Below are 16249 nucleotides of genomic sequence, written 5' to 3'. Positions count from 1 at the left end.
ATCTGCAGGTAGAAGTATCCATCATAAGTCCAGTTTGCTTACCTTCAGTTATGCTTTCGCTGGTGGATTCTGTGTATACCTGCAGATTTCCATTGAATGACTGTCTTTTCCAATAGTCATGTTCAGGGGTGTGGAATTTATTAAAATATCTACTTGTTCATGGGGCAAGTTGCTTCATAAATCTACTTGTCCTGTAACAAAATCCACTTGTCCCTTTTGTGCGAAATTATGGCGGCAACATCATTATAGAAGACCTCTTATATAGCCTCTCTGATTATGCCAGGGCTCATACCATAGTAGCTTTTGAATACTAGCAATCCCTTTATGTTGCCACGTTTCTGCAGGTCTACATACTGGGACTGTAGGTAGTGGTGAGCAATAGTTCCAGGGTCGGAACGCCCTTTAAGTCTGTGCAAATCTACTAAGGGTGTTTTTAAGGGTTTTCAAAAACTCTTCTCCCAGACTGAGAAATGTTGGAAATTTACTCCTCCTGACAATGGCAGACGTAAACCTTCCAGAGTTGGGAAAAAAGTGGTGGATGGGAAAAGGACCTTGCAAACACTCGGGTTTTCGCATGAGCTAATCTACACATGCATATTTGCTCATGATAAACTGTAGTTCACAAATATTTTCCATGAGTACATTTCTTGCCCTACTTCTATAAATTCTTGTAAATTCACGAAAGCCATATAGCTGCACTTAATGCAAGGACATATACTAAGGGTGCACTTTTGAGACTTTCTTTAATAATAGGGCCCCTAATTTGGTCTGGCGTTAACCACAACCTTTTGTGTTTGTTAAAATTCTCTCTCCCTCTCTCTGTATCGGCTGGCTTCACTGTGAGTGACAGCATAAAGCTCTTTCACAAGGAGTATATTGGCACACAAAGTAGTTTTGTTCAGTGGCAGAAACGGCAGTGTGTGTTTTTTTTAGACCAATTTTTTTTTGTGTTTGCCAATGTTTGTTATAATGGTAAGGGCCCGTCACCTCTCACATCAAGAAGGCTTTACAAAAACCATGCCAAAACAAGTCACGTATTGGCAAAACTAAAAGGTTGACCACTAATTTCAGACCTTTTGGCTTTGCTATGTTTGTTTATTTTTGTTTCTCATAATCTTATTGAAACTGGTTACACTGATTTTCCAATATGAACATTTTTGCAAAATACTAGCATGCATCAACACATTTTACTAAATGATGCTGCAAAGAAACGGTACCTGAAATTTCACAGTAGTTTAGCAAAATATTTTTTCCTACTTTAATTTTTTTAGGAACATTTTATATTGAAAGCAGAGTCATTAATCTTGCTCTCTGAAAATATTTGCATCTAATCAGAGAGCATTCTGGGAGCATTATGCATAGCCTCAAAGTGCTAAACTTTGAAACTGTGAGTACACATTTTTATACTGTAACCACTGTAAGTAGTGCAGTCAGAACTTTCATTTACTTAGAGCGCTTACCCTAATAATAAAGGCTTTCCATTAATGAACCATAAATACAAGTTTGAACAGCATTAACATAGGCACACAAATAATAACTTCAGGCAGTGCTCTTCCCTGGCCCTTAATGTGCTACTGTAAACTGGCAGCCAAAGGGTTTGTGCTGCAGGGGGTTGGGCCTACTTGTCCCAAGGACAAAATACACATTAAAACTTATTGCCCTTGACCCCAAACAATATGTCCTGGGCGTCGGGCTATAGGAATTCCACATCCCTGCATGTTGCTATGTTCTCTTCATATTATGGAAAACTGCACCAATCTTTTTGATGTATGTATCATTTGTTTGCCTCAAAGTTGAGCGAAAAATGGATGTCACCTGAGGTGGTCCTTAATGTCTTCAGAGGTGTTGTGTGCAGTCCCGAAGTGGAACCAGCAACTCCTCTACTGGCGTTTGGGAGTTATTAAATGTTTCCAGATCGGTGCCTGGTATACTCTAAATGTGAGTAATGCCTAGGTAAGGAACTTGTAAATTTCTGACAAGGATCCTGTGGGAAAGTGATGATGCCCATGACCTAGATCATGGCCAGTGCATCCTCAGCGGCATATGGTCAGGAGAGTGACGTTAACAATGCCATGCGGAGCCGAATGACGCCACCTACCATCGTGTAGTGGTACTGCTCAAGAATTTTTTGGGGATCCAGTCTGATGTCGGGGGATAATTCTAAGGTAAGGAAACTGCGACTAGATATATTCTCTACCAGATAACGCATTACCAAATGATAGTAACTTTTTCTACTGTGCATAGATAAGGGAGTGCATTGAATTACTACTCTAGATTCAGATTATACTTTAACTATTCTGGAAGACAGCCCGTGATGTTCCTGTGGAATAAATCTAAGTCTCAATGTAGTGCAAAATAAAAGTCTCTTTGTCCCAGCTGGAGGAGATCTGATGACTAGGTCTATGGATAGAACAAATTGGCCTTTGTCCGTACCGGTGAATATCTATCCCCCATAAATAATGGTTCCCAATATCCCATGGTAGTAGCTTTCCCTTTGTATGTTTCCATCTGTCCATTACATATGTTTCATCTGTCCATTACAGTCTGATTGCCAGGCAACACTTTCCTTTTTTGGTGGTTGGTATGGGTAGTGCAGCTTTTGATGGGGTTAGCTTGGCATTGCCCACTTATGGGGATCATGGAGTGTCTCTGCCCTGGCCCACCCATTCTGTTTGCAGTCTGCGACTGGTGCACCTGTGCATGCTGGTTCCGGTGAACAGTGGCAGCATCAATACTAATGGAAGGATGTTATGGAATGGTTGTGTGTCACTTTGATATTTCCTTAGACTCTGTCACATCCCCCGCTACCCTAAGCAAACTAGGTACCTACCCTTGTTTGCAGCGATAAATACTTTATGTTGGTGGGGTCGTCTTTCAACTAGGCAAAGTAGCCATGCTGGTATTCTGATTCTTTGGTAAAGACCATAGGATGCTTTCAGGTTTCTCTAGACCCTTGATGCTTCTGACTGCTTGCTTACTCGAGCAGAATTCGTCCTAAGTTGGGTTCCATAGCACTCCACAGTCAAATAGCATAGGCTTCAGCTCATTTTATGTGATGCTGTACCTGCACCTTGGCATAGTGCCCTAGGTTGTCACAGAGTACTGTTTCGGTTCATCCTACCTCTTCTTTGCAGTCCTTCTTAAGGGCAGGATCATCCTTGTACAAGGCCACCACCAAAGCTCCTACTGAGCACTAGATCTGAAAGAGACACGTTAGTGATAGATTCCTTACCTTAGAATATCCCCAGGCGTCAGACTGGATCCGGAATTTTTTTTGCGTAGCAGTTCCCTTGCGCGTCGGTAGGCGTCGTCTGCGGCTCCGCGTCCGTCGTCGGCGTCGTGGGCGCCGTGATGATGTCGTCGGAGTACTTAGACGCCGCCTCCGCGTGCTGATGTCAGTTCTTCTTTTTTCAGCGCCAGCAGCGCAGATCCGGAAAAAGTGGTACCTTAGTCACTTTTTGACTAACTCTTTTTGATCTTTTGATCACCCTTTTCGAGTCTTCGACTCCAATCGGTGCCGATAGGGAAATGCCTGGTTTCAAACCCTGTGAAGATTGCGATCGACTGATGTCGGTCATGGATCCTCACCGTCGGTGTCTCCACTGTCTCGGCGTCGACCACGACGACAAGGCCTGCCTCGACTGCCGGGCCCTTACTTCGAAAGCTAGACGGGAGCGGTCCCGTAAGCGACTCGAACCGGCAGTCGGCCCCGCGCTGAGAGAGGTCCCGGTACGGACGGAGGTCGAGGGACCGGTCGCAGGAGCGGAGCCATCATAGCTCCGGGAGTCGACATCACTCCTCTGGGTCGAAGTCGTCAGGTAAGCACAAGAAGTCGAAGCCGACTTCCCCCCCGACGCTCGCGCGACGCGGCCCGGGGTTCAGGTGGCACCGCCCACGTGGCTCCGTCGGAGTCGCAGGCGTCGTGTCCGGCTTCATACCCTCCGGTCCCTGGGCCTAACGCGACGCCGGGGGAGATCAAGCGGTTCCTCATGGCCATGAGGTCCCTCTCTCCCCGGACGGGTTCCGCGGCGCCTTCGGGCCCAGCGGCCCCGTCTGGGGGTCCTAGCGGGTCGGGGGCTTCTGCCCCGGCGCCGTTGGGTGCTTCGGCCCCGACGCCGTCGGTGCCTTCGGGCCCGGCGCCGCAGGGCCCCACTGGATCCGGTTCCGGATCCGGGTCGTCGCCGGTCGATTTAACGACCTCCCCGGCGCCGACCCCACAGGTGTCACCTCCGGCGCCGTCCTCGGGCGGCGCCGTCCCCGATGCCTCCCTCAACCCGGTTCCGGCGCCGGAACGGCGCCGATTCAGACGCCGTTTGCTGAGTTCACTTTCCATGAACCTGCTCCATCCTTTACTGACCCTGAGTACCAGGTGATGGGTGATGAGGAGGATTGGGAGGGGTCTGAGGACCCTCTGACACGTGAGTGCCAGTCTTATGAGGACTGGGCAGGTGAACTTGGGGAAGCCAGTGGTTTAGACACTTCGCCTGCCACTGGCTTTGTCTCCCGTCCTAGCGTGGCTACGGAGGAGGGGGCAACCTATAGTGTGGTGTTGATGAGGGCAGCCAAGGCCTTGGGCCTTGAGCTCCCCGTCACGGCCGTGAGGACTAACCTCCTCACTGAGGTCCTTAAGCCGCAGTCATGCTCAGCCGAGCCTCTGCTGCAGTTTAACGAGGCCTTAACTGACGTTCTTTTGGGCACTTGGTCCAAGCCCGCTACGGGTTCGCCCGTAGATAGGAATGTGGCCAAAGTCCACCGCCCGGCCCCGGGTGACCCATGTTTCCTGTCCACCCACCCCACCCCTGAGAGCCTGGTCATCCAGGCCTCCAATTCCCAAACCGGATTCCCGTCGGCTCTGCCGGACAGGGAATCCAAGAGGTATGAGCAGTATGGCAAAAAGATCTTCTCATCCCTTAGTCTGGGACTGCGGTTTCCAACACTGCATGCCTCTTGGGCCGCTACACCCACTCTCTGTGGGATACGGTCGCGGAAGTGCTGCCAGAGTGTCCGTTGGAGGTATGGGCCAAACTCGGCCAAGCCCTTGTGGAAGGTCGGGATGCAGCCAGATATTCCATCCGGTGTGGACTGGATACCACCGACTCACTGGGTAGAGCGATGGCAACGACGGTGGCGGTAAGACGCCACGCCTGGTTGAGGTCCGCCAACTTCTCGGCCGATGTCCAGAACACAATTATGGACATGCCGTTCGATGGCCGTCGCCTCTTTGGCGACAAGGCAGACCATGCGCTTGAGCGTTTCAAGGACTCCAGGGCTACGGCCAAGTCCTTGGGCCTCTCGGCCCCACGCCAGCAATCGGCTGCCTTTCACTTCTTTCGTGGCCACGGAAGGGGTGCACCCACACGTGCTGCCAGCCACGCTCCGCAGGGTAATACCCAACGCGGTGGCGGCCGTGGATACCGCCGTGGCGGCGGTCGGGGTCAACGGCGAGGTCAGTCCACACCTTCCCCCGCAGCATCCGCCTCAAAACCCTCCTAGTCCGTGCTTTCAGGCCCATGTGACGCCAGTGGGTGGCAGGGTTCGCCATCACCACTCCCACTGGCGCACTGTCACGTCGGACAGGTGGGTGCTGCAGATCGTCCGAAGGGGCTACTCCCTCCCCTTCGAGGCGACTCCTCCAGCCATGCCACCGCAGAACCACCGTGTATCGGGGGATCATTTGCGACTTCTGCAGGAGGAAGTTACGGCCCTCTTGGCCAAGGGGGCCATCAAGCGCGTTCCTGGGCCAGAAGTAGGGTGTGGTTGCTACTCCCACTACTTTCTGGTACCCAAGAAGGGCAAAAGGGGCCTATGCCCTATATTGGACCTAAGGAACGTCAACGGCTTCCTCCGGAAGGAGAAGTTCAAAATACTGACACTGGCTCAGGTCCTAGCTGCCCTGGACCCAGGAGACTGGATGGTAGCGTTGGACTTGCAGGACGCTTATTTCCACATCCCAGTCCTGCCGGCCCACCGGCGCTACCTGCGGTTCACGGTTGGCCAAGAGCATTTTCAGTATATCGTGCTCCCCTTCGGCCTTACCAGCGCCCCACGGGTGTTCACAAAGGTGATGACGGTGGTCGCAGCTCATCTGCGCAGGCTAGGGGTTTCAGTCTTCCCCTACCTCGACGACTGGTTGTTGAAGGCGGGCTCGCCCCAGACAGTCGTCAGCCACCTCCAGACTACGGCGGATCTCCTGCACCAGCTGGGGTTCTCCATCAATGTGCCGAAGTCACACCTGTGCCCCTCTCAGAAGCTCCTCTTCATCGGAGCGGTTCTAGACTCGGCGCAGTTTCGGGTTTATCCGCCCGAACAGCGGGTCCGGGATATTCAGGCTCTCATCCCACTCTTTCAGCCTTTATCCCGGATCTCGGTCAGGTTGACGCTGCGGCTTCTGGGGCTGATGGACTCCTGCATCCTTCTGGTGCATCTCGCCAGGTGGCGGATGCGGGCTCTGTAGTGGGACCTGAAGTTTCAGTGGGCCCAGCATCGGGGCAACCTGTCCGACCACGTCCTGATCTCGGAGAGCACTGCGAGACAGCTGCAGTGGTGGCTCACGGACCGCGATTGGGTCAGCAGCAGATCCCTCTCCCTTCCCCCAACCGGAGCACGTAGTCGTGACAGACGCGTCCCTCCAGGGCTGGGGAGGCCACATGGGAGAGGCGGAGATCAGAGGCCTCTGGTCTCCGGCGGAGTCCCGGCTCCATATCAACCTTTTGGAGCTGCGGGCGATTCGTCTAGCACTGAAGGCATTCCTCCCCTCTGTCCGAGGGAGTGTAGTGCAACAAACAGGGCGGGGTGGGGTCGTGGACCCTCTGCCAGGAGGCTCTGCGCCTCTGGCAATGGCTGGAACATCAGGACGTGACCCTGGTGGTTCAACACCTGGCAGGTTCTCTGAACGCCAGGGCGGACGAACTCAGCCGCCGGTGCATGATGGATGACGAATGGCATCTGAACTTGGACGTGGCGCAAGGTCTCTTTCTGCAGTGGGGAGAGCCTTGGTTAGATCTATTCGGCACCGAAGAGAACGCGCAATGTCATCAGTTCTGCGCGTTGGAATTTCCAAGGCGGCACTCGCTCAGAGACGCTTTTCGTCGCGAGTGGAGTTGCGGTCTGTTGTACGCCTTTCCGCCTATACCACTTCTGCCCAGAGTGCTGAAGAAGATCAAGCGCGACCGGGCCCAAGTCATCCTTGTGGCTCCGGACTGGGCACGAAGGTACTGGTATCCAGAGCTACTCAGTATGTCACTCGATCCCCCGGTTCGTCTGCCTCTTCAGGAGGACCTTCTATCGCAGCAGCAGGGGACGGTCCTCCACCCAAACCTGTCCAGTCTCCACCTCCATGATTGGAGATTGAGCGGCGACAGTTGAGGCCATTTGACTTACCTCCTGAAGTCTGTAACATCATTCTGGCAGCCAGGCGTCCCTCCACAAAGTCGGTATACGCCTGCAGGTGGAACAGATTTGTGGCATGGTGCACAGCAAAGGCTGTGGATCCTCTCTCTGCCCCTCTTTCTGAGGTTCTTCTCTTCCTTCTTTCTCTTGCCCAGCAGGGCTCTGCTCTGGGCACTATCAAGGGCTATCTTTCCGCCCTTTCAGCCTTCTTGAGGCTGCCTGATCAACCATCTTTGTTCAAGTCCCCTATTGTAAATCGATTCCTAAAAGGCATCACACACACATTTCCACCTGTTCCGTTTGTGATGCCTCAGTGGGACTTGAACCTTGTACTTACATTTCTGATGTGCGCTCCCTTTGAGCCACTTCACAACTGTCCTCTCCGCCTTCTTACACTGAAGACTGCTTTCCTGGTTGCCATCACCTCTGCCAGGAGAGTGAGTGAGCTCCAGGCCCTCTCTTGTACTCCTCCTTTCCTTTCTGTCCATCCGGACAAGGTTGTGTTGCGTACTAAGCCATCTTTCCTACCCAAGTTTGTCACAGCCTTCCACATCGGGCAGTCCATCACTTTGCCAACCTTCTTTCCGCCTCCGCACCCCTCTAAAGAGGAAGAGCGGCTCCACCGTCTGGACCCAAAACGTGCCCTCTCATTCTACTTTGATCGCACACGCCAGTTCCGGGTGGATGACCAACTCTTTGTTGGCTACGTGGGCGCTAAGAAGGGGAAGGCGGTACATAAGAGGACCATCTCCCAATGGATCATCTTGTGTATCCAGGCATGCTACTCCTTGGCTAGAAAGGAGCCCCCTGTTGGATTGTGGGCTCACTCCACCCGAGCCACGGCGACAACTACTGCCCTGGGCCGGGGAGTGCCCTTGCAGGACATTTGCCAGGCAGCTACGTGGGCCTCGCTGCACACGTTTGCAAGACACTATTGCCTGGACAGTCCAGTCCGGAGGGATGGCTTCTTTGGCCGTTCCGTCCTCCAGGACTTTCTGGTGTGATTATTGGTTCGCAGACCCACCACCGGGGTTGGTATTGCTGGGGTATCTATTCTAAGGTAAGGAATCTATCACTAATGTGTCTCTTTCAGATGCACAAGTTACTACTTGTGTAACGATATATCTGTAAGAGACATTAGTTAGTGATAGATTCCTTACCAACCCACCCATCCTCCCCGTTCTGCGAACCGATATCTAGGGTTAAGGTCATCCCCTTTCAGGGCCCTAGTTTCAATGGCACCAGTGTTGGTTTTTAACACGGCTCAGCGCTTCTGGCGCGGAAAAGCTGTGGCTAAGAACTGACGTCAGCACGCGGAGGCGGCGTCTAAGTACTCAGACGACGGCGCCGACGACGGACGCGGAGCCGCAGACGACACCTACCGACGCGCAAGGTTACTGCTACGCAAAAAAAATTCCGGATCCAGTCTGACGCCTGGGGATATTCTAAGGTAAGGAATCGATCACTAACTAATGTCTCTTACAGATATATTGTTACACAAGTAGTAACTTGTGCGTCAGCTCTACCCTTTGAAAAAGGGTCGTGGGACTAGCCAAACACTCTGTTTTTGACTCTGAACCTGGAAAGAACAGTGGGAAATAAATACCCCAAACCTGGAGCACAGTGTTTCTCGTTCATCCTGGCGTGGAGACCCCAGATTCTGGTAATCTTTGCACACTGGCTGGAAGTTTTTGTCTGTCTTTATACTAAAGTTGCAGACTTGTGTATGACAGTAGTAGACTCTGAAACCAGTTTTTGGCAGATCTTGCCTGTTGCTTATTTCACTCAGACTGGTCCAGCTAAAGACTTGTCATGTGAGATGTCCGGAAAAGGGTGAGATGGAGCAGGGAGTCTCCTGTCAAGGGAAACCCCCAAAAAATTTGCAAAAGAGGGTCTGTCACACTTAACTACCTGTTAAAGTGTGAAGGGTTTCTCTTCCACTGAATAGGAGTGGCAAGAAAGGGATGGTGGAAGCTGCATAACAATTGAAGGGGCTCTCTTTCCTATCTGCCTCACCCCAAAATCTTACCTACTCGAAATGATATTTCAAAGGCATTCAAGGAGACTGGAGGACAGGCAGGCAACCACATTCTTTTTGGTGTACAACCTGTAGGCCGACTACTAAGCCTCTGTCCTGCCCCACAAGAAAACAGGTGGGGGTTGTGGCAATGATTGTTCACCTGTGGTAGAGATCACCTCAGACCAATGGGCCTTTCATCTGGTTGCATCAGATTTTTCTCCACCATTCTCAAGGAGCCTTCCTCCCATCCTTCCAAAACCCATCCTATCCATTGCTGCCGTCCATACCTTGAATTTCCTCCTCCTCCCCATCAAATGAACATTAGAAATAGTCACTTCCATCCAGATTTTTTTAAATAGCTTCTGAGTGGGTCAGGCTCCTGTGGTACCCTGACATTCTTCATCACAGCATATAGAGTTCTATGCAATTTCCTCTGTGGGAGGATCTTTTGTTACTCGGTTAAATCTTCCATCTTAACCTCAGACGCTAAACTTGAATGCATGAATCTTTAGTGGTTATCACTTGCTTCTTATGCTCTTGTCCTGAAATCATTCTTTTGTCAAGGTAGTGTTCGACCAGAGTTGTCTATTCCATCAGATGGACCACATATGCTCCCAGAAGTCTAGATATGTCACTCGATCCACTACAATCAACCCTTGAGCACAATCTGAAATGTGTGATTTCTTTAGAAGACAAAGGGTTAAACTTTGGTACTTTGAAAAGGTATCTAGCTGGTAACTTTGCATCTTTTTCCCACATCAAGGCTCTTTACGTTTCCTGTTGTCATGCGTTTCCTTAGGGACATGCACACCATGTTTGCTTGACCTCTTTTTCTAGCCCCTCTTTGAGATTTTAATGTGGTCATTTTATTCCTGATGGGCCAAACTTAAGCCTCTCCTTTCTTGGGCATACAAAAAAGTGATGGATGGAATTCTTGAATTCATCTTAGCTACTGGTAATTACTTGGGGCTAAAACCCAGTCCATTATTATCTAGTACACCATGCCGCTTCAGCTTAGATTCAGCCACATGCAAATTAATCTTGACCCTGCTCCTTCAGGAGCAGTTCAGTCTGAACTGCCTGGACATTTCCTCCCTGAACTGCAACACAAGCAACCCAAACCAGTATTGCACAAGTTAGGTCTCATCAGTCAGGTATAGCTTGGTTTCAGTGACAGTACGCACAGGACCCACATCTGGGCATACCCGTCCCACTAAAGCATTAAAAAAAGTGATGGATGGAATGTTTGAATTAATCTTAGACACTGGTATTTACTCAGGCTACATCCTAGTCCATCTTTTTTTGCACACCATATCACCTCGGTCTTGCCCAGAAGTGGGTCTGGTGCACACTAAACTGGCACCAAGCTATAACTGGATAAGGAGGCCAAAATATGGTGAAAGCGGACCAAGATCACTTGTGTTTCGGTTCATGGATTGCCTCGATTGGTAGTTCGGACTGGACCTTTCCCACCGGAGCAGGGTCAAGACTGATATGCATATGGCTGGGTCCAAACTGAGGTGACATGGTGTGGAAAATAACAATGGACTGGGATGCTGCCCTGAGAAATCCCCAGTGGCTGTGATTAATTCAAGCGTTCTAGCCATCACTTTTTAGTATACTTTAGTGTGACACCTCCTTTCTTGTGGCATTACATTTCAAACTTTCATAACAACCATATTTCATGCAAGCTTGACGCTCTTTATTCTTCCCCACCATTCACTGTGTTCTCTGAGGATAGGGTAGGTCTCTTCTGGTCAAGGTTGTCATGGAGTTACAGTTGTCGCACATTTTTTACCTTCATCTTCCTTTCCTCTCCTTCGTCCATCCAAGGAAAACCACATTCATAGACTTGATCTTCATTGGACCCTTAGCCATTGTGTTCACAAAATGTACCCATTTGGTATGGAAAAAAATCTTCTGATTTTGTTTCAAGGGACTCAGCTTGCTTCATTAATAATTAATTGCATTTATATTGCACTCACTGCCTGCGGGTCTCTTGGTACAGATGAGAAGAAGAGCTATACAGCAAACTATGTTGTGATGGCTGTCTTTGACAGTGAAACATTGCTATGAACTAGCTCGAAAGCCAGTTCATGACTGGTTCGCAGCTCATTCAGTCAAGGGTTCAACTGCCATGCTAGCTCTTAAGAGGGGAAACACGATTCATGTGATTTGTAATGCTGCTAGTTAGTGCTCGGTGCATTGTTTCACGAAGTATAGTAGCATGACTATTCAGGTTTATTAGAACAGTGCTGTAGTTCTTACTAGGGTGTATCCTCGCATGTTTCATTCAAAGGTACTGCATAAGTTGTTCAATTAAAAAAAAAAGAGCGAGAGTCTGTTTGAAGAACAGGTCAGTTACCTTTGTAACATTCTTTTTCACAGATATGTAGCTTCTGTAAGTTGCTTGTGATGTTCATACCTCACCTCCTGGGGATCATTTATTTTTTAGTTTGTGTCTTTTTGAATTGGTTCCATGCATCCTTTTTTCCTGTGAGGGGCGTGGAAAACATAGTCAAAACTGGCGTAACTTCCGTTCTATTGTCATATACGATACCTACATGTTACCTTTGATGGCGTTTTGAAACACCTATCAGGACGTCTGTCTCAATCACATTCCAATGGTGAATAGAGTTTTGTGCTTTCACTCTGTACCTCAGGAAAGGGATTGAATTTGGAAATCAGTAGGAGCTACCAAATCCTTTAGAAAGAATGTTCTGAAATGTAATTAACATGTTCATTTTCATGTGCCCCTGTGATCTGTTAGGGAAAGCTACCCCTGGCCTACTAAAATAATTGTATAGGTTTCCATTATTCCGTGTACTCTTTTTTTCAGTGGAACACCCCAGCGTGCACATGTTCCTAATTCCTTTTGAGCTGCTGTGTAATCATGTTTACATGGTGTGCTTTGCGAAATTCATGTAATGACTGCTATAATGTTTTCAAGTTTCTCTGAGCCAAAAGTGATAATCAAAATTGCTGAGAAAAAGTCTTTTATAGTTTCAAAGTTGGGGGGAATATTTAACAAGGAAAATTGAATTGATTTAGTAAAATCTGGTTCCACTATTTGAATGAATATTTTGAGCTGTGCTAGTTGGCGTAAAAATGTGAAAGCCAAGTCACTTATGTTATGCTACATTTTTTACCAGTGGAAATTTAGATCTTTTCTCTAATGACTTTTATCAAATTTCTTTATTATTTGCAGAAATGGTGGGAACACCAGCCTACAGAAAACTGTAAAAGAAGAGCCAATGATAGACTACTTTGATGTCCAAGACTGAAACTTTTCAGTTGTGATATTCTTGGAAAATGCACACGTTGGAGACTGGAAGGAAAAGCTATTGACTTTCAAAAAACCCTGTATCTGTGCCTAAATAATCCACATACTTGCGAATCATGCCACGAGCATCCGCCGCTTTGCACTTGAAAGCACTGCTCATTCAAACCAGTACAAAAATATGGTTGTGAGATTGGCAATTAGAGGATGATTTTGTTAGAAACTTTGATACATAGTTTCAGTTGGGTCATTAGTTCTCACCTCTCAACCGTTAATTGTAGTACCACTTCTGTGAAGTAGGTAGGCACCTGAGGTTTTGAGGAACCCTGTTAATTTTACAGACATTTTATTCCTAAGACTTCAAGCTACTCAAACAGGAGTTGGTTCATAAAAGTACATCACCAGAGAAAGACATGATAACAGTAGACTCCAGGCAACGACACTTGTTATGTTGCTTGGTGTATGGTCTTAAATGATTGGAAAGAACCCCCAAAACATCCTAGATGTTTTTGCGGTATAGATTGAAGTTTTCCGTTAGGCATAAAGTTGTTGTCTAAGAACTTTCTTTTATTGCTCCTTTTTGTTCTTTCACATAATATATTTTCACAGATTTGGAAGGTTTATAGATCTTACATTTAAATGACCTACTGCTACAAGTAAGCATAGCAACACTATGAAACTAAGCATGTCATTTAAATAATATGTACTTCCTGTGCATCAGCACTTGGTATCTTCATAATCCGGATATAAATAGTTTGACGCATATAGATTTTGCTTGCTTATGTCATTTTGCTAATCATGTTTTTAAGGGTAAACTTGAAATACAAATATGGGCCTGGGTGCTAATTTTCTTCATGCAAATGGTTTCCCAGTAATGGCACGCATTAAAATGGATGGAATTTCCCCCTTCTTGATAACGACTAATTAAATTCTATCAACCACAATTCCAAATGACTCTGGGCCTGGGATTATCTGATCTTTAAGCTTTGGACCTGATAGTTCTGGGCTGGAGACACCAGACACTTTTACAGGCTGCAAGGCATCAGCACATCCTGGCCCCCACCGGAGCTGTTCAGCAGTATGCAGGAGTCGACAGTGCTTGCCGGTGGACAGACGTAACCCTTCACTCCTCCATCAAACCCGCTAGACTCCTACCAGCCTTTTGCTTCATTCTTTCTACCTGCTCAGAGCAGGCATATTGTGACTTCAGTGTTCTCCCTGGTATCAAGGTAAACCTCATGAAAAAGGACCCAGTGTCCCTGGTTCCATATCATTATTTGCCATTCCAGGCAAAAAAAACTTGTAATCAGCTGATTTCCTTACAGGAATACTGTCTGAAATCAGGAATACTTGCCTTCCTCTATCCCCACAACAACATCCTCCAAACTCGCAATGAAGGCCTAAGTTGAACAATCTGTTATTTCTACATACCAGTACTTGCCTCTCTTCTGTCAACTTGTTGGCTTCATCTTCTTTAGAAATGGTTGTCTTAAATGCAGTTGATAGCAGTTGTTCATACTGACATGCTTAGCATATTGGAAAATTCATGTTGACTCAAATTATTTTCCCTAGGCAATTAATGTTTGAGTTGGTCCATTCTCTAGTTGCTTAAGATCTCTCTGAATTTAGTTGAAATGCTTAGCATATTGGAAATTCATGCTGACTCAAATTATGTTTCCCAGGGCAGTTTAGTTTTGTGTTAGAACAATCTCTTTGTCCTTTTAGATCTTTCTGAATGTACATGGTTAGTTCATACTTTCTGAAGATATGTGCCACTGAAGGACGGCATTAATGCTATGTTTAATGAACCCTTCAATTGCTAGAGGTACTGTTTGTGAGATAGCAGGAACATTTAAGTCTTTGTCAAAGCGATCGCTTTGTTATCGCAAAGGTAATGTTGTCTTTGAATAGACATGTTTGGAACCTTATTAGTGTTTGAAGAAGGATGCGATATTGTGGATAATTTTAAAGCTGTATGTTACCACGGCTGTCAGGGGACCTTTATATGTTTCCCTTCAAGTCAAGTTCACTAAATCATTCTGCAGTCCTGTGAGATCTGATTTGCTTTAGCAGCCTCATTTCACTGTTGTCATCATGGTTTTGAGAGTTTATTGATTTTTTTCAAATAGTGCATAATAGGTTTTGAGAAGGAAACATTTAGTTTTTTCTGTTAGTATTGCTTCAGCCTCTGCCATTTTTTGTTGAGAATTTACTTTGTCAGCAGGCATGACTAGTAAAACGTCTGAGAGGAATCCTGTCACTCAAACATATTCAGTTGAACCATCCTGGTGAAAGTATACCTCCACAGATTTGAAATTAGCCATGAACAATCCCTATTCAATAACATTTTAGTACACTTTTTTATGCAAGTTATCCTTTTAGAAATAAGATTTTACCTTGAACTTTCCCTTTGGCTTAAACAAAAGTAATCATTTTGTTTCTGTCTGCTTCTCTCATAATACTACCAACTGATTAGTTCATGCCAGTTCTACACTGGAAGTCTTCTGAAGTGACTGAGATGTTGTATTGTTGAAGAAGAGGCTGGGTACAAGAAGAAGAAGCCCTTGACTTTATGATGGTATGGATCTGTTGCCATTTGCAGTTCTAGACATTAACACTGCATCGTCCGTGATTGGGAGCACTGGGGTATGTAGAGGTCCAGTTTTTTTTAAACAAATCTTTTTATTAAATAAGCATCAGCCAAAATAACATCATAGAGGCGTTGTCATAGCATAGAGAACACAGAGGGGGCACAGGAAATTCAAGTATACACATGATTAAGAACTTCATGGGGAAGGGGGCTCACCGAATAAAGCAGTTCTGGGTGGCGCACATATATCTCCCCTGTACCGATTCCAGGGTCCCCATACCAATGACCATTTACGAGGGCGCCCCCTTGCAAGGTAAAAAAAAATTCCCTAAACATGCACCAGTCCAAGTTATTTTCCCATACTTACAGTGTGGGTGGCTGCTCAGCACCCCATAGAGGTCCAGTTTTGAGTGCATCAAAGACCTGTGGCACTGGACATCCATTTCAAGCCTGGTAAAGTGCTGAAAACATCGCAGACGTATTCCACTGCCTCCGAATGTTTCTAAACAGGATCAGAACACTATGGAGTAGCTTAGTCCCCTGGTGTCAAATCCAAGAAGAACGAATGCTTTTGACAAAACTTCCTAAGCCAGAGAGAGAGTCTTGTTTCTCTCCTAGATGCTGTTACCAGTTCATTGTTGGTACCAAAGTTACCTGTAATCTGGACACCACAGAAATGTGTATAGAATGTTTTTTAATTGAATGGAGTACCAAACCTGTACCAGAACCTGCTTGGGGAATAAAACATAAAGGTACAAAAATAACGAAAACTCTAATGACTCCATGTTGATGAAGTGGTTTAGCTTAGGGCACCATTCATCCAATAAAGCCATATGTATGCAAGATTTTTATGATTTCCTATTCGTCTGGATTTTTAGCCATGTTTTTGGCCCTTCTGTCAGTGAGTTTAGAACTCCAGACCCTCATTCGTCACAGGATGACCTATCTAATTTTTTCAAAATTACATAGA

General features: G+C 47.1%; 1 protein-coding gene across 1 annotated transcript in view; it reads left to right on the top strand.

Moving 5' to 3' along the window:
• The window catches only part of NFX1 (nuclear transcription factor, X-box binding 1), an 892403-nt gene extending 878760 nt beyond the window's left edge, over positions 1 to 13643 (top strand). Inside the window, exon 24 of the mRNA XM_086965422.1 lies at positions 12618 to 13643. Within this exon, the coding sequence (XP_086821548.1) occupies positions 12618 to 12693 (76 nt within the window). The 3' untranslated portion in view covers positions 12694 to 13643. The remainder of the gene's footprint in view (positions 1 to 12617) is intronic.
• The last annotated feature ends 2606 nt before the right edge of the window (positions 13644 to 16249 follow it).

Source organism: Lissotriton vulgaris, chromosome 4_1, assembly GCF_964263255.1.
Source record: "Lissotriton vulgaris chromosome 4_1, aLisVul1.2, whole genome shotgun sequence".
NCBI classification, from domain to species: Eukaryota; Metazoa; Chordata; class Amphibia; order Caudata; family Salamandridae; genus Lissotriton; species Lissotriton vulgaris.
The sequence above is the reverse complement of the archived record's forward strand: the minus strand, read 5'-3'. Positions and strand labels throughout refer to the sequence as shown.